Consider the following 27,010-nt stretch of genomic DNA (forward strand, 5'->3'; position numbering starts at 1 on the left):
AAGAAAAAACACACAAAGGGTGGGCACACAATAAAGTGGACTCTCAATTTTAATCAAATTATTTTACTTACTCCATAAATTTTCAATTAATTACATTGACACGTATTAAATAACTGTTAGTTTGAGCCCCAATAATCCCTTAATCCTTAAGGGTTAATCATGTTTCTAATAAATATTCTCCCGAACCTTTCTATCGACGCGACAATTAAATTCACGGGCATCGAGTTCCCAAAGATTCGTTTATCATATCATTTTGAACAAACAGAAACTAAAGGGAAGAATTTCGCAAATTTCGCGAGGATACGTTCAGCCTGCCTCATTTTCCTTTGCCTGTAACGTGAAAACGAGTCAAGTCTTTTGAACGTCGTATACCGAGCATATACATATATCCGAGCGATACACAAAGTAGCAGATTTGTTACGATGGTAACAACTTTGCCAGCCCCTGGGCAGGGGTGGCAGTTCTCGCGGGCAAAGTAAGCTCGGATCGTCCAGCTTGGCCGTTAGATACGCGCGTAGACCGACTGCTCCTCTCGTCGTGCCTCATCCGCTCTCGTCCCTTCCGCCCTCGTTGCGTCGCCCTCCCACCGCGACCTAGCCGTCGTCCCCCCTCCCTGCCGCTCAGCCCGTAGTCCTTTCCCCCTCCATCGAAATCGATGCTACTCGCGGATCGCGAGTTCAGTCTGCGACTGGCCACCGCGTGTGCAACTTCGCTCCCTCTCTTTCGCTTTGTTTTGCCTGTTCCCGTTGGCCCGCGACCTCCCCCCCTGCCCCGGTTCGTCCCTTCACCGCCTCCCCCTCGTTCGCGTACGAGAACCGATCGGCGACCGTCCCGACGCGAGACGAGATAACGGGTGTCTCGACGGGGGTACCGAGAGATCGTCGATCACGTGTGACGTCCCGCGACGTGGAAGTTTCGAAACGCGGAGATACGCCAGGACGAGGACAGCCGGGACCAGGGTAAAGGGGACTCGTTTGGTGAAATACACGGGATGAACACCGTTCTCGAGATGCAGAGGAAGTTATATCCTCCGGCGCAAGTTTGGAGAACGATCCAGACGCGATCGGATGTGTAACGAGGCGCTACCGTCGAGGATAACAACCAGCCAGCCCAGGCTGTACCCGTGCGAACGGATTTTTCATTGGGTGAGCGCAGAATTTAAACTATTCTTTTCGTATAATCGTCGAAGTGAAAAATTTGAATTCTGTCGATCCCAAAAGTATGCTCCTTGTATACAAAATTAATTAACAAGTGAACGCGTTAATTAACGCGTAACGAACGGAACGTCCGGCCTCTAGGTCGCGGCGAAGTTAAACGATCCCCGTTTCGGCCGATCCAGGTTATCGAGGAAATATTTCGAAGGGCAGTACCCCGTCGATGTAAAACTGTAACCGACAGCTCGTATATATGTTGTAAACGAGTGGAGGAGTTTATCGTTCGGTCAGCCCGCCGGCCAAGTTTATCACGGACGACATTTGTTCCTCCATTATTTACCCGGGAGCAATATGCGACCGCGAACGGGCAAAAATACCTTTTGTACATGGTTGTCGAGTTACGAGCGAACGAGATCCGAAATCTGAAATCTGAAATCCACGCAGAAATAGATTCGATATCGCCGTCAGCTTTCGTGAAACGAATCGTTAGGCGAACGTGACTCGTGAATCGCGTGAACGTTGCACGGGAAATACTGTCGATTCATCGCTGGGAGAAGCGAAGCGGCAAGTTTGCGTGTTTTCGCGCCGGGCGACGCGGGAAATCCCCGACGCGTTACGAACGCCCACGCATTTTAATTCCTTCTTAGACGCGGCAATTTCTATTCGTTCGCGTTAAGGAACCAGGATTAGAGACCGCGACCCTCGTCAACGGGACGCACCAAATTAAGGACGCGACGGAGTCGGACAATTTAACGCGACTTATGGTTGAAACAAGTAGAGGAACGTACGGTTGGTCGGACGGGTCGGGCTTTGCGCGGAGTAATTACCCTTAAAATATTTTTCTTTCCTGGCGAGGCTAAAAATTGCCACGTTGGTTGTTCCAGTGAAGTCTGCCTGACCTTATAGCTGTAAAAATTTTATTATAAACTTTCAAATTCATACGTAAACTAAGTTTTCCTGGTTTCGTCGCTAGCTTGCAATTTAAAAAATCTATGGATTGCAATTTATATGTGAAATGTAAATTGATGGTAATTTACTAACGAGTGTATTATTTTTATTCATTGCTTGACTCCAAATGCAACTTTTATGTAATGATAAATATGCACTATTCGCAAGAAGTTAGGAGTTTGTTACTGGATACTGTGACTAATATTAAAAATGACATTATTAATGTTCTCCAAAAACTGGAACTTTGAATAAATAATAAGAGGGTCAAGCTAGTCGCAGAATCTAAATAGTAAATCGGGTTGCGTGTTTGGCGTGCCTGATATACAAAGTGAACATCAAGAATATTTTAGATCCGATGCTAAATTTGAAAATTGATGGTTCAAAGGAACATTCGAACAAACCAAAATTTTTTATCAGAGACATATTACAAAGGATTTCAAAATCATCCACGTTTTATTGATTTGATGTTGCTGTTGAATGATGTAATACTGTACATCAAATAATTCTACTTTCGTATCGTGTGCATCGTAAACAAGATTTTTACATTTGTAGCAACGCAGTTTCATTTTACGATATATTTCACGGCTGTATATTTGACAACACTTTCGTTTCGTGTCCCGTGTCCTCTAGGTGTGACTGTTTTAGCTCCATATTTAAAACTTGATTTTTTTTTTGTCGATTTCAATGCTAGCAGAAGAGCCTGTGCCGCGACTCGCTCAAATAAACGCGGCCCGATCGCATCCAAACTAATAAAATATTTTCCGGGCAAATACGTATTCGAGATTCGTAAAAATATTTTACCGACGAACATATGAATGTACAAAAGTGGTATAAAAATAAATATTATCAATTTTATGAGCTTATTGCCATCGGGTAATTCGCACGTATTAATTGACATTATCGACGTTTATTTATTATTAACGAAAGGAAATCAATGCAATATTAAATCTATAGTAATAATAGAACCGAGGAGGGGGGTATTAGTTACATGAATCGATTTGAATCCAAATTAAAAATTTAATTTACATAAAGAAAGTATGCCAAATTTTATACTAGAATTCCACGGTAAATTTTCATTTTAAATCCGTGAACGAAGCAGACTTATACGGCTCTACGAAACAAATCCATTTCCACGACGAAAGTTTCTGTTTAGCAACATTCCACTGCAATTCGTTACAAAATATACTCCCTCGCGCAGAGTAGCGTTTGCATCACCACCAGTAGGCAAAAATATCATAAACCCCTCTTCGTCGTAAAAATTAGTAGTGAACAGGGATAAAATTATTTAAAAGAAATGCAAATAGTTATGCATATAGTACTCTTTTCTCACCACAGTCATTTATTACATCGTTGTCAATATTCAAATTAGTTTCGTACATGGTCGATGTATCAAGTGTTCTTTTATCGTAGCTTTTAGGTACAACGAATAGTGTATGTCTTTCAGTTATGAAAATTCAGTTAAAAAAAATCGAGCCCCGTTTCCTTCGACCGCGTAATACTGTATGTCGCGTAGAACTGGTTCAGCGACGGTCATACGTGACCCCGTGAAAGTTTGTTAATTAATCGTTTCGGAAATATAATCCGCGTCGAGTGTAACTAATCAGGGAGAAACTCGGTCGGACGTTGACGGGCATGTTTGCTGCACCTATCACGTAGGGGGATGGAAATGTAATTTGCCGGGATAGAGTTAGCCCCGTTGAATGCCGTGGCCGAGGTTCACCCCGGCTGTTCTGCCCATCAGCCCCAATCTCATCGCGGCGCGCCACCCATTGATCGCCACTCCGGATTTTGCATGTAAGGATTCGCGCGATGCACGGACCCGTCCTGGGGTGGAGACTTTGGGCTTCGCGTGGATAACGTTCGCGTGGAATTTCGCGGGGGTGGTGGTGGTGCGGGGGGTGGGTTCTCGATGCGGAAACTCCGTCCAACGGGATCTCTCGTTCTACGCGAAAACGCGATGGAGAAACTCGACCGTGTTTCTCGGCCACGATGGCGGTCGCTTAATTTACCAGCCGGGGAAGACGGCTTCTCCGCTTCGACGTTTCAAGGACGTTTCGTTAAACCTAATCTCACCCTTCGTTAACCTTAATCCTTTGCCGACGTAAATAACCGCTTCGCGAGTTCGTCGTGAACGCGTCACGGACTCGCTACCGTATTCTTCCGGTTGGCAACTATATCGTCGAATCAAGCGCCATGTTGTCTCCTTACATTCAAATTAAAATGGTGTCTTAATCCCTCGAGTTCGTACCACTTTCGACCGAGTGCTTTAAAATTGCATTGTAATGTTGGTACGCAGAACTATAGTTCAAACTCAGTCATCGGTAAATATCAAGCATTGTTAAATTTCTGTTGCCAATTATAAAAATAAGGTCTTCGATAGGGCGCGCTAGATCGCGCTGCGCGAAGTAATGGGATGTGTCTGAAGTGGTAATTTATTGAAACGAATTGAAAGAATCTTTTTATGAAGAAAAAAAAGAATTAACGCGAAACGATAAACCTACGTGAATGTCTGCGTGTTACAATGACTGAGTTGCGAATGATAGAAGAGTCCAATTAGTGCCCGAGAATTGAAGAGTTACGAATGGAACTCAAGTCTGAGAGTCGTAAAATGAAGAGTTAAAAGAGAGAGATCAAACTAAGGGAGCAGAATTAATCAGAGAGGCGAAGTACGAAAAGTGTGGAAGATGGAAAATGATTTATTTTTAATTCTTCGCCTCGATCCCTTTAAAATATGGTTGAACATTGTACCTGTTAGTCTGATGTGTTAAAATGAAACATCGTCGGTCAATTTCGTGTCTCGTTCGTGCTCGTATTTGGTATTAAAGATCTTTTTGTACGTGGGAACGGTTTCAATGACACGTCATCCATTTACGTTATAGGAGGCTCCGTAAAAATTTTGTGGTTGTGCTGAATCAGATGCAATAACACAGAACGACGCACTGAACGTTACCACGTGTCCAGATGCAAAACGATTGCATACAACGCGAGTGTAAAATGATTGGTCATGTGTACATTCGAGTGTAGGTGCTGTTGGATTGGCATCGAATACCCTTTTCGATGCCCTCGCGATGATCCACTCGGGGAAGATGCCTTTCAACGTTGCTAGTATTATACTTTAACCCCCTATTCCGCGTGTTTTATCTTTCGAAACGGAAATTACTAACGCTAAACTCACGAAACACGTTTCAGATTCCATACTTGTCAGCAATGTATCTTACATTTGATACTAAAAATTACAATTTTTAAAAATTGAAATTAAGAGGGACGATATCAAAAACGATACACACACGTTCAACTGTATCTCCTTAAAATTTTGTACATGCGAGTAATACCATAAAATACATGTGGTTTTACACGGTTACGTACGGTTGCATTATTTAAAAAAATTGCAATTGTACTTTGGAGACGCATTGTTGCATAAAAACACAGTAGAGGGAAGATATATATTATTAGCCCTCTTAAATTCAAGCTCACTTAATTTACATAATTTTGTACACCCCCCAAAAATCATGATGATAATTATTTTAAACTTCCGCCAGATATTTTTAATTCTTTGTTCCACATATATGCAAAGTTTAAATTCTATGCGTTACACTGTGATTTTTATCGTATTTACGCGCGTTGCTTTTCGTTATCGTTGATGGTGGTTAGTGATGGGATTGAAAATTTTAAGGACGACTGGCGGATAACTGAGACATGTAGATTTTGTCTCGATATTCTAGGACAGTATTCTCAAAATAGCCACGTAGAATATTTAATTATTTATAAAGAATGTCATAGACATCGGAGATCATTGCTCCTGGGGAGAATGAATTAAAGAATACGAAGAACATAGTAACGGACGTATTTAGCGGCGTCGCGATTAAGATTTCGTATTCGTCGTCTGATATTTTTGAAAACGTCAACACATATTGAATTATTCTAGTTTACACCCGGGGCAGATTTATTAATTCGAATAAACTCATTGATGCTGCACATTGAAATATGGAAACATGAACATAACGTACGTACAGCTTTACAATTTCTTTTTATTCTCTAGGTAAATTTATTAAACGGGCGCGTGTGTAATTCTGGCGCAACTCTCACAAATGAGTGTGTTAAATTTTCACATTTCATACAATATTTGTTATTTCTTTTCGATGCAAACGCAACAACGTTGTGAACGTTCCTGCGGTGGTTTTGGTACTACTTGTTTTACTCGGTATATTGATTTTTTAGCAACTTCGAATTCATTTGCTGCATGTTTGCGCAATACTATATTCCAATTTTTTAAATTCTGTTCCATGGTGCTCCATGTTATCCGCAAATAATTGTTCAGACTCGCATATTACTTCGCCGTGTTGCTAATAGTTTTCGACGAAATTAAAAAATTTCAAATCATTCTAAAAAAATTATTTTTGGCTGCGGAGGTCAAGTACAATCATTTTTGGTGAATAGACATACCCTCGAATTCCTACGCAGTTTCGAGAAAAAAATTCCTGAATGCAGAACTTTTTGGACGAAATTAAAAAATTTCAAATTGTTCTAAAAAAATTATTTTTAGTTGTAGGGGTCGATAACAATCATTTTTGGTGAATAGACGTACCCTCGAAATCCTAACCATTTTCGAGAAAAAAATTCCTCACTGAAAATCTGATGTCTGACTACGCGTTGACCTGTTTCCCTGAAATTTCATGCGTATGTTTAAATCATCATAACTTCTGAACGGATTGGAGGATTTTAATGTTTCAAGGCGCAAACGACGGGTATTTTAGTGTAGAATATTTCGAAATACTAAGAATATTGGAGAAATTATTCCTTAACCCCGTAAAGTGAGAACAACTACAATAGTGAGCATCTGTATTTCCTGAGGCAAATAGAAAGTCAAATAGAAACTGGACCAAGTGGAATAAGTGATTCTATCTTGACTACAAGGACAGATTGATTCTAACGACCCATTTTCCCCCGGGTCTTCGCTTCAGTGTCCATTTTTCGTCAGAAAATTCACTTAGGGACTCGGAGTTCTTTCTCTGACCGCTTTCGATCCACGATGAAAGGAATGATCCCGAGTTTGGACAGTGGAGATCGCGGTTGGAGGGGGGTGGCGGTGAAAAAATTGGGAACCGCGGTCCGCGTGAAACCCACGGCGATATAATGACGCTCAGGAAGGGTAGTAGGCCCAACATTAGCGTGCGGTATGCGCTACCGTTGCGGTGCAGCAATACAAATAGGGGCTGCTTCCGGGCGGGACGCCTGCACGGCACCGGTTCACGCATCGCTTACTCATTGCCGAACATCCGGTCGGAGTTGGTACCGCTTTTCAAAGCCGCGAAATTTGCTTTAGCTACGGGCGCGACTTTAAAGCGGCGTTTTGGGACTACCAGCGGCAAACAAGGTTTGATTTCGTGTCGAGCAGGCAAGTAACGTTCCCGGCCGCCATAGGTACACACGTGCAAATTCGTCGTAATGACATTGTCGCGTGATGGAATGCGCGAGGTTTCGAGAGCGCTTCGTACGAAACGTGTTGTTTCGCTTCGACAACCTGCCGCGTTTCGACGGAATTCCGAGTCAAAAACGACTACGAATTCACCGTTCGAGCAATCCGCGAAACTCCATCCGTTTACAGCCCTCTGTTAAACGTTCGAATACTCTCGATAAAAATTCTAACTTTATTTTATTTAACGAGGTACCTTCAAGTCTTACGATACATTTAGTTAAAAATGATAACTTGATCTTCAAAACGTGACGATTTTTATACAAATCTGAAGTTCATATGTAGTCTACAGTATTTTTTTTTTTCACTAAAATAAATGTTGATTATTAGTTGATATTTTAGTCTCGTATTAGATATCTATTTTATAGTAATAAAGTTTTCGGTCGCAGAGGGAATATATTTTACAAAATTTAAGAGAAATGAATTATTCTAAATATGTGGAAAAAATTCGTACAACCAAAACATACAGATGACAAGTAGCTTATTAATACTAACAAATATTTATGGTGAAAAGCTGTGCAGCCGCTAGAAGAATTTACAATTCTCTTGAATCGAAATAGCCATCGCAGAAATTCACTGTCGGTGGATCAAACGAGGATGAATCAAAAGACAAACAAGACGGCTGTTTTTTTTCCTCGAATTTTGAGAATTTTCTTTTCTATTTCTCGAACACGAGCACGACGACCTACGATTTGAATAACGGCATCGTGATCCCCAAATTTTTTCCTAAAGGATAGCGTGTCGAGTTTTTGCCCTACGGCGATTTTTGCCACCGGACCGATCGCTCTTGGCCGTTTTTCGTCAATAACTCGAGAACGAGCACGTTAACGCGTATTTTCGCCAATACGATACTTACGCAGCGTAGCGTTGTTTACCTGATAGGTTTGTCGGTTTTTTTTTATCTCGAATTTTAAGATGTTTTTTTTTACTTGCTCGTTAAACCAACACGTTAACGCATATTTTCGTTTATACGAAACTTGTGCAGTTTCACGTGCTCTTGGAGTTCCCGAAACGAGTATTGGAATAAATCTTCGATAATTGTTTCCGCGCAGATATCTCGACCCAAGCTTGGCGTCTCCGCGGAATTCCTAATACTTCTTTAACTTCGAATCGAATTTCACCGTGGCGCGCGCGATTCCGGGCGTGCCGCCGTTGGCTTTCGCGATGTTGCGTCGAAACGGTTAGAACATTATCGTAACGACGTGACGAAGTTTGGTCAAATTCATCGTTTCCCGCGTCTTCCGTCGAAATTGTCGCCGGGGCGAACGATGCGCGCGTTCCAACGCGGCGCGGAACAATTGATACATAAATCACGCGGTCGCGTCGCGTGGGCAGAGAATGATTTATCAAAAGCTCGCTGTTTTACGATAAAGCTAGCCCGGCGTCGAAAAAGTCCCGCGACGTCGCGATTAATCATGTTTATTTATGTGCCACCGGGCGAAGTCAATATTACGCGACGGGACGTGTTAAAAAGTCATTAAACGCATTGTTAGGCGAGAGTTCCTTTCTCGTTTGCAAAAAAAAAAGATTACGAGATCGATTTAAACTACTTTCGCTGATTTCGTCGGCAAATTGTTTTGCACGTGAACAGCGTCGCGACGTTTGGAAGTCGTAAAAACGAAACACCGGGAACGATTCTTTTTTTTTTTTCGTTCCTTTCTCGAATCGTAAAAACGCTCGGTTAATCATGGTTCTTTAGCGGCGTGCGTCGCATCAGAATGGACCGGCCGGAAACTTTTCCCCGACATTGTTCGACGGGAATACGTGTTTTCGTTGACGGTTATTTGCGCGAGCGCGGCCTGGAATCGCGAGTAATTAATACCCGACTCACGCGTAATTAGTCATTGAAAAACAATGTTCAAGGGAACAATGACAGCGACGCGTTCCTACGATGCGTGTAATCGGGTTTAATTAAAATTTATTGTTTAACACGGATTAAACGTCGGTGGGGAAATAATGCACGACGAGTTGATATCATTCATTAACGAGCTTTTGAGGACGTTTCGAAAGAGCGAGAACCCGTTCGACGGCCGAATAATTGCCAAACACGAAAGCAATTAAAGAATAGTCGGAAAGCGTGCGATTAAACACAGGGAACGACGGGGGGAGGGGACCATGCTCGTTCCCGCGAAATGGGGAAATGTAAGGCGCGTAAATAATCCACAGAAATTCGTATTAAACGAAACTTGCGCGCATTAAGCGTTACTCTAATTAATTTAGACGTTCTGTCGCGTGATTATTCTAAAATAACTTTTAGAAAAATCAATCGAGAGAATGAATAGGAGCGCAATTTTTGATCCGAACGAACACGTGCCTGTAAGTCATATTTTTATCGCGATCGGGACGCGTTGAAAGCGATACCGCTAACTAATTTCGATCGAGCCTCGCCGATTCACGCTCGCGGGACGATAGTTTATCGTCGAAGCGTTATTCGATTACTTCGTCCGGAGTTATACGAGCGTGCGTGAGCGTAACTCGTGCGTTCCCGGTCAGCTGTGCTCGATTTCGGTCGAGAAGCGCCATCTGTTGCGTTCGTCGATTCCCGGTGATCGTTATTGACGGCGAATTTATCGCTCTGCGAATAAAATTTACCCATAAGACGCACGAGAACTCGGACGCAACGATTGCAGTCGATTCGATGCTCGACGAATTTGCGGTATCCATAGCTTATCAGAACCTTTCGAGAATCCCTGTAGCCTCGAGTTTAGAATCGTTATAGAAATCTCTGCGTTCTCTGCTGAAATCCCAATTTTTTCATCGAAGAATTCGTGTTTTTCCGCGTGGTCTCGTGGGAGGCTTATTAAAATCTTGCATGTCCCTTTGAAGTTTGCGTTTTACTTACGTCGAAGGAAAGACCGAAGGGTCCCGATTCCATGATGCTCTTATAATACGTCTCTCCTTTGTCCTGTTTCGAGCAAATGCGTTTCTCTTTACGTTTTCACAACGGACCAGTGTATTTTTATCATCCGGAAATATAAATGTCACGGGGGAAGGAATTACTCTGATATTATTCGCTGGTTATCGTCGAAAAGCGATGCGTTTTAAACGTTCTGTCGGCGGGAGATCCCCGCGCAGCATCGACGACGGAAAAACGCTGTCGTAAGGGCTGTGGATCGACGGGAGACGCGCTAACAAGCCACGTTCGTTCTAAATTTGTTTTCCAGCGTTGCTCGTGTCGGGGACCCATCGATCAACGAGTCGACGATGATTAGTTCGACTCTCGGGGTCATTAGGACGCTACGATGCAATAAGTCCGAGAGGCTTTTTCATTATTCGCGACACGTACACGACTGCTTGGTTGAGTTTTCATTTCTCACGTACCGTTCCAACCCCCCACTTTTATCTATCGAGGAAGCCACGACAAATGATAATTAAGGTAATGGGTAAAGTCGACTGGGTCGTATTTATTATCGCCTCTCATCGGAATCCTCGATAAACACACGTTTCGTAATATGAATTTAAACGAACGATGCTGGCGGAAGATTACGTAACCGTTTGGATGTTCCCATCTGAAATGAATTTCATCGAGGAGCAAAATTAAATTCTCGCTCAATCAAAATTGGTAAAGTTATTTTTGAAAAGGGACGCTAATTTGCGATTCGAACAATAATCAAAGCCTCCATTGGCGCGATATTTGCCGAGCGCGCGAAATTAGCGATCGTCGGTGGATGTTGGTGCCGCGAACAAACGCGACCGCAGGTATCAGATGATTTTTAACATCCGGAAATAGTCGGTTCTCCTCATTAAGGGAATTTAGCTCGATCCAGAACGCCGTTATCCGCTGCGCTATTCACAGAAAGGGCGGGACACACGGGGGCCAGAGAGAGAGTTTTAGCAAGGTATAGATCGAACACTGATATGCTGAGCTCGCTCGTGGAATTACTCGTATTCGTCTGACCCGGAGTTTCACGCACGGCGTACAGAGAATAATCCTGTGTCTCGTTCGTCGCTTCACGATCCGATTCCCAGCGATGTTGATGCTGCTATTCGGGACGCTGCGTCTCTCTCGACTTCCGGCGTTACACGGAATTGAATATGAAAGGATTAGCGAAGTGTAGAGTAACACTTGCTTCCGATTACTTCTGCCCCGTTCAATTCTCTTTGGAAACCGACCGTACGCAAACGACACGCCCCGCGAGGAAACTCTTAAGCCGTCGTTAACGACGCAAACTTGTCGTGCGTAGGCGTAGTTTTCGGGCAAGAAGACACCAGAAAGTTCAATTTTAGAAAGAGCCATTTATACAGAGAGTTTGGACAACCCTGGGAAAAATTTTAATGGGAGATTCTGGGGGTCAAAACAAGACGAAAACCAAGAATACCAATTTGTTGATTGAGGCTTCGTTAAGAAGTTATTGACGTTTAAAGTTCCGCCTGTAGAACGGCAGTCTGCGAGCAACTGCGCACGCGTGATAGTGGTTCTCACTCAGAAGACTGTATGACTGTCGATGCGTCAATAAGTAGAGTTTCTCATGCTGAGTGAGAACCACCATCTCATGCACGCAGCAGGCGGAACTTTAAACGTTAATAGCTTCTTAACGAAGCCTCCATCAACAAATTTGTATTCTTTATTTTCGTCTTATTTTGGCGTCTAGAATCCCCCATTAAAATTTTTTCCAGAGGTGGACGAACACACTGTGTACACAAAACTTCGCGAACAGAAATGCATTATTCCACGGTTATAATTGTGATCGAATTTTTAAGTAATTGTAGCGCAAATTAAAGTGGAAATTGAAATTTATTTGGTACGGTGTCGAAGAGTCCATTTATAATCCGCAGAGGCTGTAACGAAAAAAGGAGAAAACTGGGAAGATTTAATTTAATTGCATGGATAAAAAGGCAATTCGAAATAGCTTGTATAAATATTGTAGCGAGTTGGAACCGTGCAAATAGAAATTTTGCGAGAAAATTGTGAAATTTGCGAATCCTGACGAAGAAGTAATTTTGTCAAGATCGATTTGGAAAATTAGATCAGCTTACTCGAGCTATTGAGATGATATTGAGAAGATGATTGGTATTTTACAAACGATTTGGAACCGTATAAATAGAATTTTTTTACGAAAGAATTATGAAATTTGCCGAATCCTGACGAAAAAGTAATATTGTCAAGATCGATTGAAAAATCAAAATAAGCTTATTCGAGCTATTGAGATGATTACTATTTTACAAATGGTGTATAGTTTTGAATTGATTTGCCACGGTCGAGTATACTTTCATGTGGGAGGCAATTTGCGCGACGCTAGTGCACACACACACACGGGCAATATCCGAACGGTTGAAATGCAATGTATGTATATTAGGAACGCGTACCGCAGGATATTACACGATGCTTACGCGAGGCAAAGGCCCAGAAACCAATATCCTTAATAATGCACAACTGCGGCGCGGATAGGCGGTAAATTAAAGTCGGATATCGCGAGGATCTCGAAATGAATTTCGAAATCAGTTGAATTTCCCGTGTTACAATTCCTGCGTCGGGGTAACGGCCAGCCGGGGGAACGCTTTGTTCTGGGCTCGATCAGATTTTGAAAAGCCATTTTAGCGGGGGTTTGGCCCTACGTTGCTAACTAAGGCTATCAGAATCCCCTTCGGGCTCACCCGGGAATGCTAAACTTCCGGCGAACTGATGGCGCCTGATTGGCTCGTTAAAGCTGTTCCGCGATGCTCGATTCGTATATAATAAATTTGCCTGAAATATTGAACCCGTGCCGCGAGGTTGCAAAACACTCGGGGACCTCGAACGTCGATCTTAACGAATCCAGACTTATCTATTTCTCGCGGAATAATAAAAGTTCATCTTGATGTGGCCAATTAAGTACTACCTTGGACGTCTCTGTGCATTTGCCTTGAATTTCTCTTTTAACTTCTTTGTCGCGGGTAACGAGAAGTCGAAGGCAGATCGAAGCACCGAAGAATTAGACGTTAAAAGTATCGGGGATCGTCAAAGGCCGGGTAAAAAGTGGCGAAGTTTAAAGTAATCGAGTCCAGGGCTGCCGGTGGAATAAGAATGAGGGGGTCTCGCAGCGGCTGCGTCGAGGCGTCGGTGTCATCAAATTAAGCAGTTAAAGTATCAAAGATTAAGAGAGTTAAAGAATAAAGAAGTACAAAGAATACAAAGAGTCGTGGAAGATAACACGGGTTATGCATCACAAAGAGGGGGCGAAGTTAAAGTCTTATTACTCTTTACGATAAATTAAATTTAGTTTCTGAAGTACGTTCTACTCGTGAAAATATTCCGCGTATTGGGGTTGCCATTTTCTTAATAAACGTATTCGGACGGCGCGAGTTACGAAAATTTTTTACTGTTAAAGTTCTCCTTGGCCCGTTAACGATAAATTAAATTTCTGAAGTTCCTCCTATCCGGACTTTTACTCGTAACGTATCGTACTGGGGATTTTCGACCGTTAAAATCATTTCACTTGCGAGTCTCGTGCGTGAACCGATTAAAATAGAGAGTTTGCTCGGAATCCTTTCGAGGAAATATTCTATGTAGTGGGTGAATGCATTTTTACGTGCAGGGATCGTTTACGGATGCTTTGTTAATTATTATGGGACCGCGGTACGAGGTATATAGACGTCATTCGAAGGATCAGACTTCTGAAGCACGTATCATTAAACCGCGCATCCGTTAATGACTGTTTAAGATGGACTTCGAGTGCACTCGAGGATACCAAAGTTCCCTCCTGTCGAGCAGGAACTGCTCGTCTGCCTCGTTAAGATCGTTCAATGATACGTTAAGATCCACTTACGCCGAGTCTAGTCGGAACATTATAACTACAATACGGGCTACGATTGCTGGTACATGCCGGTGCAATTGTTAGATGGGGCGTAATTAATACTTTGTACATGAACGGGTAACAATTTAGTACTTCGTAGAATCACTCGAGAACGAGAGGGTTCGGGATTCGTTGTTCAACGAGTCTTGAAAACGCACGAGAATATACTTGGAACTTCATTTTTCATACGAGGAATCGAGTCTCAATTTGCCAATCTGCATTAATCCTCTGTGAATGTTATTTCTCATCTAAAATTTATACGAGAAGTTCGATGTTTTTGAAGAGATTGAATATTAAACATGGGAATGAAATCGATAAGTCAGAGTCAGAAATTTGTATCTGGACAACAATATGAAAAAACGAGTAAATGATAGAGGCGGGTTTATCAGTTACACGTTGAATAAACAAAAAAAAAGAATCGGATTGAAACCGTAGAATGAAACGTTTCACAATGAATAGATAAAAAGTTGAAACCGTTGGCTCGAATGAACGTCGCTCGCGAACGGTTATATGTCGTTTCGATGCGTTATCTATTATTCGAATAGAGCTCGTTGCTCGTCATCCGGTATTCGTGGCAGTCGCATAAATTCTCGTTGTTAAAAGAGCAACTTAACGTCCCGGATATAAAAGCGAGTAAATATAAAGACCACAAGTTCTCGAGCAAAGGGGAGGAGAAATAATTAGAAACTTTAATGGCGGTATCCATGAAATATTTATAGCATTTTCACTGAAAACCTTCTATGCATAATAATGGCGACTTCGTAACTAAATAGAAGAACCTTGATTCTTAATAAACTCTCATACACCGTGAATAAAGCGGAGCCAGCCGAGTTTGGTTAAACTTCTAATTAAATCATTTAAGGTAGAACCCGGTGTACGGGCGAAGCTCCCGATGCGTATTGTTTACGGAATTAATTATTCGTTGGGAATCGTAATGACATCGATCTGAATCATGTCGCTAGAATTTGGCTATATTAACGTATACGCCAATCAATCTTGAGCCCCGACTTCGTTAAATCGAAGTCAATCTCTCTGGGTCGGTTCAATTACAGCCAACCAGACTGACCATAAATCCATCAACCATTACGCTCGATCAACACTGTCGTCGTAATCGAACGTTCCTAGAGACAGATCCTGTTACTGTTTCGCATAACAACGCACGAATCGCGAAGAATCGAGCATTGGTTCTGGGAAAATTGAGAATATTCATCCCAACGATGCTGGGAACAACAGACGTCGACATTATCAGGAAATATTCATCCAAATGTTCAATCTCAAGCATACGAGCCCTGTACTATATATAACTTTGAGTCTATTTTAAAAAATTGTTGAGAAAATACAAAAGTTAAGTCCCAAAATTACTCACAAATTTTGAGAAGGCTGTGAAACAAAGTTCTACGATAGATTATGTAACGCCAGTTTGCAAAATTAGAAGATACCTATGATTTCTCGTAGACCTTGATTTCACAGGCTCCTAAAAATTCCAGGGTAAAAAATCACCCATATTGCGTAAAATTTTATGAGAGTTTATAAAATTCGAAACTACATAACCTAAAATTTGTTTCGGTAGTTATTTTTGTAAGTTTGTTAAAATTTTCCTAGTCTCACAAAATCCTGTCGCCCGTATATGGGGTGACATGGCAGTGAAAGTGTTAAAATTGTCCCGTCTGGATTAATTTTCCAAGTTTGGGTTTCGTGGACAGTCGACGGGGGTGAACAAAGACGACGAATGATAATAATTCTGTAAAGATCCTCGAGGGAGTCTGGTGGAAGGTGAAGGGAGGCCCTCGAGAGAGTGGTCAAGCTCTCGAAGTTCAGGCGGCCGTTGATACGCATCCGTTAATAACGGCTTAAAACCGACTTTCGAGCCCACTCGAGAATGTCGAAGTTCCCTACTTCTGGCGGTGGCTCGTCTGCCTCGTTAAAGCTTCTGGCTTGGTAGACGGTGTACCGGGAGAGCTACCCCCGTGAGCGGCCGTCGCTACTTGGAAAGGTAGCGGACGAGAGTAGATTGAACGCCCGCTGCCGCCAAATTGCTTTCGGGATTATTCGCGTCCGCCTGACTGTTTCCAGCCGCGACGCCCGCGAGGACATAAAGGATTGCTCCGAGAGGAGACGTGTACGCGCGATATGCGCCACGGATCTGGCCAACGGCCAACGCCGACGGCACTTTTGACTCGTACGACGTGTTGCCCGCTGGCGATCCCGTGTCCGGGACTAATGCGAGCCCCGTCCGGAGTCGATACGGATACCCGTTCTGATTAAACGCGGACCTGGGAAAGGACTTTCGTCATTTCCGGGGCAGCGTCGGGCATTTGGCCCGAAAAGCCGGACTATTGTGAAGCTCAATCTTCAAACTCCCATAATTTCGTTGATATTCATTCAAAATTTGACGAGAGGAAAAGCATTCCAAAATTTGAACTTTCTTCTTTTGGACAATTTATGGCAATTTTGATCGAAAAGGTTGCCCAGGAGATAAAATCCCTTAAAAATTAGTCAAATTGTACAAATTTCTTGGTATTTCTCAAGCACAGATAAAACGATATATTTTTACTATCGAAAGATATAATCATTCACTTTTAGTCCAAGCTTGTCGAAAAAGCATGATTTTCTTAGTGTTTTTCTAATGTTTCAATCAACGAATCCTAGTTCCAGTGAAGTTAATATTGTAGTACAATTTCTTGTTCATAACATACGTGTATATGAACTTAGCATCACTAATTAATTTATTACTAATATATACTAATATTACCACACGATTAGTATAGACTAAAACTGAAATAACACTTAAACTTAATAAAATGAAGGAAAAACGAGGAGAAATGGTTAATGTAACAATGTGTACCACAGAATTTCGTAACTTTCGACGGAGCACTGCAGTTTATGAATACAATGTTTACAACAAATTTTAAAAATCGTCTTATGTCGTGCTTTTCACAGACTGTACAACTGGGGGTAGTGGAAAATGCGGTCTAGTTTCGAGAAACGAGCTGCTCAACAAATAAACCCCCTCAAACAGGAGCCAAAGTTGATGCATTTCATTAAATCTCTGAGCGAGCGTCTTCTCTCGAGATTGACAAGAGAAAAGAGCGTTTAAATATTCAGGATTCATCCGTTAACCCTCTGTCATCTAAATTATATTCGCTCTAAAATTAATTTAATTTTCCATGGGGGTTGCAAGAGTCGCTTTAAACGAGTAATTGATACGTAGAGATTGAATTGGACGTCAAAAACGTAGATAAGCTGTGTGTTATTTCGGGGTCAGGGGTTACGTAGGGTTAACGTTCCCCTAATGTGTCCAAACTCTCCCTTGAAGTTTGTTATCGGTTTAACGCGCCCCTGAAAGAGTCGTCCCTCAGGAGGGGACACCACTGGACACGTTGATCCAACCGGAAGATGCTAAATTTATTTTCCTACGCGAAAATTATATTATTCTATTCGCTCTTTTAATATTCAAATTGAGAAGCAAAGCGATCAGAACAGAAAACTGAGACTCTATACTTTATTTCACTCAAAACTCTTCTAAAATTATTCCACAAAAAAAGTTCCCTTATCTACTACAAAAAATGTCAATTTCTCCGCAACTAACGCTAATTGCCAGATATATTCCTGCAATCGAAGTAACCAAATAACGTTATTGAGAGAATGCACTATTTTCTAGAGCGCCATAACGGTTGTTGACGCGTCAGTTTTAATAATAGATCGAGTCTCCCGACTCGTGCGTTCCCTTTCGAGGATTGTCAGGCGTGGGTCCATTGTGCTCGATCGTTTTCAAATAAATAGCTGATCCGTCAAACGGCACACGCTCAGGAATTCCCCGTACGGAACAATCGCCTCGCAGTGCCAGCGGAGTACATAAATCTGCGGCCAAGTGCAAGAACAACTTTGAACCTTCAATGTGGACTTCGCAACTTTGCCCGCGCGCCGCGACGCGGTAGACTTTAACGCGTGTTTGCCAAGCAAACGTTCATTACGATTACATAATGGTCTGGATGTACAGAGAATTCTATAACGCGGTGCCCGTAATTTAAAATACCGCGTACAACGTGTCCCGTAATTCATTTGTACCGGATACTTATTATTATTTTTGACACCTTGCGTTTAGAAATTTTTTTTTTCGTTACACTTTTGCTCGAAGTAATTGCTTTCGACGGACCATCGAGAAGAGCACGGTTGATGCAGTGACGGCGAAATTGCAACCGACGCGCACAATTTTATTGAAAATAATGGAAACTAAGCAGCCACGGGGGGAGGAAATGGATCGAGGGAGGAGTTATTACCGCGTTACGACAGGGAACTGCACGGGACGGGGATTGTTGAGGAACGTACAGCGCGAAATTCAAGATTTCCACGGTCGAGGGAATTTTTCTAAAACGGCGGGCCTTCCACGGCGCACGAGCTGGAAAGGGGAATTGTATTCAACTAAGAGAAACATACGTCGCGGAATAAAAAGTAATTTTATTATCCAATTGCGCCGTACGATCGCGACAATAATGCAGGAGAGCCCGGGCAGAGAGCAATCTTCCGAAAAACACTCTGCTGGAGAACAGGAACGGCGTAAAAGACAACGGCGAAGTATTGGGGGGGCAAATATTATCCGCGGGCGTCTCTCGCGATCTAAAGAGAATTCACGCTCTGATTTGACGTATTCGCATATCGTATTCATGCATCGATATACGGGGAACGCGAGGTCAGAATTTATGAAGAATGATGCGTATCGGAAAAGCAGTGCTCTATCTTACGATCGAGCAACGATATTTCCGCCGGGGCGCATAAAATCTCAGGAAGAATATCGTTGCTTCCCCTCTGTTCGTGACTGAGAATGCGCTCGCGTTCGGGACAGTTGATAAATAATTTCTTCGCGTCTTAAAAATTTTATTATCGCGTTCCAACGGACACAATTTTCTCGGTTAAAATATTAGAAGACCTCAAGTACTTTTTGCATCGTAGAATTTCACTTTTTACGGCAAATTTTTGGAATGAGTTTTGCAAGATTCATTAGTCTTCCTCTCTAGCTAGCAAGGAGATAGCTAGCTAAGTAGATAGCAAGGACTGAGCTAGCTAAGTAAATAGCAAGGACTGAGCTAGCTAGCTAGCAAGGAGTGAGCTAGCTAGCAAGGAATGAGCTAACTAGCTAGCTAGGAAGGAGTGAGCTAACTAGCTAGCTAACAAGGAGTGAGCTGACTAGAGCTAGCAAGTAAGTGAGCTAACTAGCTAGCTAACAAGGAGTGAGCTGACTAGCTAGCTAGCAAGTAAGTGAGCTAACTAGCTAGCTAACAAGGAGCGAGCTGACTAGCTAGCTAGCAAGTAGTGAGCTGAGTAGCTAGCTAACCAGGAGTGAACTAGCAATTTTTATTCGCTTTTACGTTCGATTTTTAAATTTTCTGGACTTGATTCTTCGTCAGGTTTGCAATATATCAGGATGTTTGAAATTTTTGGAAAGAGTTTTGCAAGATTCATACGGTTATTTACGACGATTGTTCGATGGAACAATTAAACTTGTACCTAAAATTGAGATATTAATTTTTGTTCCATTTCTCTAATGTTTATTCAGCAGATCATGCCTCGTGTGCTATGCTATTGATTGTTTGAACAGTCCCCAATTACTGGATAGTTTATTAGTACACAATTAGTTTGAACAGATTATTCAAATGATTAATAGCGTCGCATCTAAGGCAGTGTCTGTTAGATAAGCCTTATTAATGAGTCCGACTAGCAGATCCGAAACTAAACGCAGTAGTATTGCTCGTTTGTATCGAAACTATTAATATTAGCGAATCATGATGCGATTATAACAGCAAACAATTTCTCGACGCCTCTTTCGAGCATTAGAGGCGCCCCGGAAACGTGGAGCTCTGGAAACTGCAGGAAAATTTAATTTTCATTTCAATTAAATACAACCACCCACATTTTTAAAACTCTCTCGTAATTTATCGATAGATTGCGTGTTCTCTGCTTCCAGGGCTAGGATCTTTAAATTTTTCACGATTTTTCGAGAACTTTCGGAGAAAAAAAAATGTTGGAAAGATTTATCCAAACGTTTCAAGACAATTCGTAGGATTAATTTGAAAAAGTTTTCGTTCTCCCGTAAAAACTAACCACCTGAAATTTATTTATATTGGCTCGATTACCGGGGCCATGCATTCGCAAGAACGGTTGGTGTAAAATAAACTAATGGTTTCCATGGGCTGCGTTTCCCCGGCGTCGCGATAATTCGAATTTCGACGGAAGTTTCTATTTATTCGGACCGTATCGGTATTCGATTAATAACTATCGGCCGTGAAATAATGCGATAACTGAACCGTCGTAGAAGGTACAGGCGGACGGAAGATAAAAGCCCTTCCATAAGTCTAATGGGCAATGACGCGCGATAAGATTATCGGAATAATGTAACGTGAAATTGCATTAAATTTAACTCGATATCCATCGCGCTGAAAAATGCTGAAATCGTATCGGCGGAATCGTGCCGCTCGCTAATGTCTCGTTTTTCCATTTTTTTTTTTTCTTTTTCGGCCCTCTCTTTCTCTTTCGTTTTCTTTTACACATCATTCTCGACCGGGACTCTCGAGCGCGGAAATATTTCACGGCTGACGCGAAACCATTGGCCGGACGGGGGACCTAATTTTGTTAGCGATCCAACATTCGTCGCGACGGAGGGCAATCAGTCCGCGAGAACTGCAGAAATCGGTCCATAAAACGGAATTGGTCAATTTGTATCAACTGATTCCGAGTGTTATCGATGCTTGGAAACGAAGGACCAGTTGCTTTTGTTCGTTCTTCTTTTTTAAATTAAAACACGAACGTCGACGATTGGTTTCTAATTATTAATCGATCAAAATTCTGGTTCGTTCAAGTGACACCAATATTCAAAGATTCAACAAAATTATGGGCTTAATGGAATTTTCTTGGTTTTGAAATTTTATGGTTACATCGACACAATTCTCGAATTTTTGTCGAAGACGTTTAAAGCCACGCCTATTATAGAATAGCAGGCCCTGCCTTAAACAACTGGGATATTGGGAAGTTGTTCAAGGAATGTATATATAGCAACCGAGAGGTCGGTCGAGCGCTTGTGAGAGCGCGAGCCCTCTGGTGGCGAGCACAGGAGGCAACGCCACAACTACGTTTTAAAATACACAACATCATACAACAGCCTATAGTATCCCACAAAAAGATTTCTAATATCTTTCATGGTTCATAAAATAAATTCGTGCACACGTTTCTCGTCGTTTTCGAACCTTCAAAGAATTTAAAAATTCCCAGGACGTGGTCAAACATGATTCCCTGTCGCGCGGTGCAGTTTAAAATAAAAATTGAAACGAACCTCGTTCCAAAAGGGTTATCAACGAATATTTCTCTAAAAAGCTACTGCATTTTCCGCCGTCCAAACAGCTTTCCTTTCGAAAAAAAATGTTTTCGAGGCAAAGGTTTGGGCACGTAGAATGTAAAGGAATAAACACAATGCGTCGATAGGAGAAAATTGAATTGAAACGACGACGGTGCTTAGCGGGACGAATCGAAGGCTAAGCTGTCTGGACATCCTCTTTGAATTTTCCACGGAAAAGAAACTCCTTGGACGAAAAGTGTCTTGCGAGTTAGTGCATTTAATAGAGTACGCTCAGGGCTATACGTGGTCTGTGGTTCTTGAAAACAGTATCAGTCGTTAGTGGATTACTCAGCTTCGTGAAAAGAGCTTTCCGTCCTTTTTGACCGGACCCTTTGAGGGGCTGTTTGAAGAATTCAGACTTCTATGTATTTTGTGCGCTCGCGTCGGAGCCGCGCTTATCCCTCGGATGAACTATTTAAATGCAAATCCAAAAGGGTTGACGGGATAAACGCGTTAGGAATCATTTTCCATTAATCCCGGAGCAACCACGTTCGCGTTCAGTCGAGTATGGACAAAACTGGATACCTCGAATCGAATTAAGAGCATTTAAACGTCCGCGATCCCTCTTACGAAATTTCATTGGAAAGACGATGAAAACGGAATACATGTGGCGCTGCTTTGCTGCAGGTAGGAACTCGGGAAATTCGTAGGAGGCGTGAAAAGGAAAGGAGGACGACTGGGATATTGGGAAGTCATTCCAGGAATGTATACATAGCAACCGAAGGGTCAGTCGAGCGCTTGTGAGAGCGCGAGCCCTCTGGTGGCGAGCACGGAAAGTAACACCACAGACAAATCTAAAGACAGACTTCTCGAACAAATATATTTCGATTCTTTTAATCTTTGGAAACTATTTAGACACAGAATTATTCCCCTATTCGTACGTAAAGAATGTATGATTTTGAAGAAAGCCAACCTTCAGCCAAAGTACACTCGTTTGCGTTCTCTTCTAGAATACATATTCAGGAGAATGAGGATAATATTGTGACAGCTACAAGCACGTGTTCCAAAGTGGACGAGGTAATTGTGACCAGAGAAGAGTGTTGTCTGTCCCCGGTGTAAAGTATAAACGGGTTTCTTAAATATATCCTGCTATTAGAGACGCTATTTCACTCAGGGTATAACATTATCCGGTACGAAAGGGTTACGTAAATCACAGCGTACACGAAGGCCGGAGCAAACAACGGTGAAACGAACCACATCGAGAGAAACACCTGGGTGGCGTCTTCGCCGTTGATTGTGCTTGCTCTTTCCTGTTTTTCGCGTCCCGGGTAGAAGATAGATCCGATATCTTCGGAGTGCAATCACGCCGCGGCACGAAGTCGGCAGCTGTTTTATCGGCCCCGGGATCTAACTTCGGCCAAGAAAGAATCACAATCGTTCCTCGGATCGATTCTCGCGCCGCCCGACGTCGGAAATAAACCGATAAGGGCGGTAAAGACTGAATCCAACCGTACTGAATTCGACGCTCGAAATCGCGAAAAGTTGGCAAAATTTCAGGGCACCGACAATACCAGGATTTCTCTAGATTCGCATACTTTTCATTATTTCTTTATTTAAGGCACTAGTATCACTATATTTTTGTTTCTCGTTCTTTCTTGGGATCCTTATGCATCATATATTTTTATATCTATTCGTGATTCAAAAATCATTATTATTTATATTACATTATCGGGATTATTTCCCGATTAATAGACCAAAAGTAAATTTTTAACGTGCTTGAACAAATTGAGCGGAAAACGTTAAAATTGCCGGCAGCTTTACCCATTACATTTCATTGAAGTGTCCAATCGGTCAATGTGAGCAACAAATTGGATTTAATAACGAATAATTCCACCGTCGATTGCTCGATAAAACTAAAGAACGTATTATAATTTCGAGCCTGTTTTCAATGCATATTATAGTAACATATTGAGGTTAGTTACCTTTAGGTACCAAAGCGTTATTTCAACGAAGTGATTAAACTAGATAAAACAAAAATCAAGATCGAAATATAAGAGCAAAGAAGTAAAAGAAAGTAACCCACCCCTTTCCTTATTTACCCTGGGATGACTTATGCACTCTTGCAAGCTTACACTAAAAGTAAAGAGTGCTTTCAGGGATTCTCTCAAAGCCTTGTCAAGATTCTACTCTCGAAACATCGCGGCAAACGTTTCCCAGATTTCCAGATTCGTATGGAAACGCTCGAATATTCCGATTATCGTTCGCGCAAGGAATTAAATGAGTACAGGGATAAAAATTGCGTCGATCGTAAACCGAAACGGTAATCGAAGTGTCCCGGGATCCGCGTACGTCGCTCTTAATCGGTTTTACGTTTTAACTCTGTTACATTTAAACGATCGCTCGTAAAAACAAAAGCTCCCTGCCGCGATGGCAGACGTTCATTTCAACTGTTTTGCGAATCGCCGGCCGTTAACATCATCGGATTAAAGAGAGGCTATTGCCCCGCGAATTAATCAGACGGGTGAAAGGATGACACGATGGGTGTTACGAGAACGGAAATATGTGGTTCGCCTAAACCGAGGATTCCAAAGACGAACGATCGGACCATGAATCGAGCAAGATGGATCCTCCCCAATATACGCACTCTGGACCCTCGCTGGAGTTTTCTACGATTCCGCAAATGGAAAATCAGGAACTAAAAGTCATTAATTGGACGCGAATTTTCTTCCAAAACGTTTGGAAATTATTTTTTTACGAATCACAGTCGAGGAATTCTTCGAAAATAGCTAACTCTAACCATGATTTTTGTTGGAATCGTATTCAGCAGTATATCATTCTGTTCAACCCATTTTCGAAAACAGTGTTTGATATACACGCATAAAATGAGTAACCGCGTATTTACGAGTCCGAGTAACCCCGAGGACTCATTGTTCTCCGTTTTAGTATCTAGAAAGCTACTACGACTGCCCGCTGAACCACAATGTAGGTCGAGATGATCTTGACTCTAGACTACGGCTGAATACAGAACAAATATCGCCCCGGTAGTCTAAACAATTTTTTTAAACTAAAACATGTGCATTACGAGAACAATAGCGCACTCTGTCTTCAAGATAGTAGAATATTTATAGATAATTTCTAAAACATCCTTTATGGTGTTGCTTTGGACCTATATTACTATTACTTTAAAAGAATATTTGAATTAATCGAAGAACGACTAAAGTTAGAAAATATAGAATATTTACAGGTAATTTCAATTTTCAAAATGGTCTGGGTTAGGTCTGGGTTAGGTCTGAAACCGGCAAGTCTACCGGCACTCCAGGGAGCTCCAGGAGGCTGGGAGACCGCCAGAGGAGAGGAGGCAAGCGGTCGAGGAGACGAGGCGCCATGCCCAACGGGCCGTTGTATTTATGTGGTTCCAGCAGATGATTCGGGCTGGGGCCACGCAACGGTCCGTGGGTGCAGTCCTGCCACACTGGCAAGACAGGCAGGACAAATTAGGTAGGCTGTCCTACAGGATGACACAGGTACTCACCGGGCATGGTTGCTTTGGTGAGTACCTGCCTCGAATCGGGAAGGAGGCGACGGCGGTGTGCCACCATTGTGGTGGACCCCAGGACACGGCGCAGCACACGCTGGCAGTCTGCCCAGCGTGGGCTGATGAGCGCCGTGTCCTGGAACAGGAAGTTGGGAGGAATCTCTCGCTGGCCACCATAGTGGGAAAGGTGGTGGCCAGCGACAAAATCTGGCAAGTGGGGGCCTCCTTCTGTGAGGTATTCATGTCACAGAAGGAGAGGAAGGAGGAGAGGGAGGGCTCGGATGGGGGCCAGGGCGAGGCATCCTTCGCCTCCTGGCCCTCTCCAACGGCCTTGAGGTCCGGACGGGCCTCTAGAAGTGGGGCGGCCCGTTTGCATTCTCCGACCACCACGTCGGTGGCCTGGGGGCTGACGGGCCGACCCTGGGGGCTGCAGGTGCTGGGTGCGTGGGGCCCTAGCACCGAAGGCAGCCCCGGAGCCGTGGGCGTCGGGTGACCTGGCGTCTGCGGCGGAGAAATCAGGGGGGGGATGGACATGTTGTCCTTCCTCCCGGGATGAGCCTCGACAGGCAGGGCGCGGCGGGGGACTCTGTGATGTCTCACTAGAGTTCCCGGTCCCCCGCCGCAGCGCCGGAGGACGGTCACCGTGGGGTTTTAGCCGGTAGGAGTCCGGCACTACCCCGAGCCCCCCACCTACTTGGGGCCTCGGGGTGTCCATGAGGATTTCCCCACGTACAAAAAAAAAGGTCTGGGTTAGGTCTGGGTTAGGTCTGGATTAGGTCTGGGTTAGGTCCTTCTATCCTTCTTCTATCTTTCATGCTTTTATATTTGAATTAAATCTATCGAAGAACGACTAAAGTTAGAAAATATAGAATATGTACAGGTAATTTCAAATTTCAAAAACACCCTTCACGATATTGTCTTAGACCTATATTATTATCACCTTAAAAAAATATTTGAATTAAATCTATCGAAGACAGTTTGTCGTAAAAAAAAAATTGTTTGATTTAAGGAGTTGCCCGGGGCGTGAAATGTTGTTGAGCGCAGCCAGTTCCGTGGCATCAAAAGTATGGGAAAATTGCATTTATCACTTTTACAAATACGCCGCCAAACGGTTCTCCGGATCCGTCGGTGCACGCGATTTCCATTGTAACGTAAAATCGGGACCGCGAGGCGATTTCAATTTTTTTTTTTTTTTTTTCTCCGCCCCCAGCAGCTCGAGATTCGTTCAATTTCCTCGGCGGGCTTTCGCGCGTGTCAAACGGCTCGGCATTGTGCGGCCGAAACATGTTTCGCGATCAGACAGATTCCACGATACGTGTATAAACAAAACATTCAATCAAACGCACTGTAATGGCAATTTTCTAGACGGACGACGATCTATTTCACGGCGCGCGGCTTTCGATAAATTGTTTACGAAAAACAGGGGGCGAAAAAGGTGGTCGGAAACGGGGGAAACAGTAACCGTCGATTTCCATCGTGAAACGACAGCCTAATCGTCTGTAAAATCTCGTACATGTTTGCTTCTGAATATTTTTAACAAATAATTAAAATAACTTGCCGCAAAATAGACAATAAAAATGTATTTTCCTATCGCCAGCAACGAGTGTGTTCGACTTGGATATCGATCTAAGTAGAAATAGCAAATAATGCGCAGACACGTGTCCCGCGAATATTCAAATTTTTTATCCGATTGGTGTCACATGATACAGTGCTGTAATAAAACTAGCAACAAAAGACGACGATACACCAGTTTGCTTCGACGATTCTTGAACTTCGTGTCAGAACATAAAACAGTGGGCA

The 27,010-nt window shown here is 42.8% G+C and overlaps 2 protein-coding genes across 2 annotated transcripts in view; both read left to right on the plus strand.

The window, feature by feature from the left end:
• Positions 1 to 716: 716 nt before the first annotated feature.
• Positions 717 to 27,010, plus strand: part of LOC122395135 (discoidin domain-containing receptor 2-like) — a 140,241-nt gene continuing 113,947 nt past the window's right edge. Inside the window, exon 1 of the mRNA XM_043392500.1 lies at positions 717 to 1,145. The gene's annotated coding sequence lies outside the window, so the exon portion shown is untranslated. The remainder of the gene's footprint in view (positions 1,146 to 27,010) is intronic.
• Positions 25,083 to 25,703, plus strand: LOC122395280. Its single transcript, XM_043392724.1, has one exon. It carries the CDS (start codon positions 25,083 to 25,085, stop codon positions 25,701 to 25,703), a length of 621 nt encoding a protein of 206 aa, XP_043248659.1.

The sequence above is a fragment of the Colletes gigas genome, unplaced genomic scaffold, assembly GCF_013123115.1.
Source record: "Colletes gigas isolate AHSC1104 unplaced genomic scaffold, ASM1312311v1 Colletes_gigas_Sc00005, whole genome shotgun sequence".
NCBI lineage: Eukaryota > Metazoa > Arthropoda > Insecta > Hymenoptera > Colletidae > Colletes > Colletes gigas.

Coding starts and splice junctions, on each gene's coding strand:
- LOC122395280 (XM_043392724.1), top strand. CDS start 25,083: ATGTGGTTCCAGCAGATGATTCGGGCTGGGGCCACGCAACGGTCCGTG.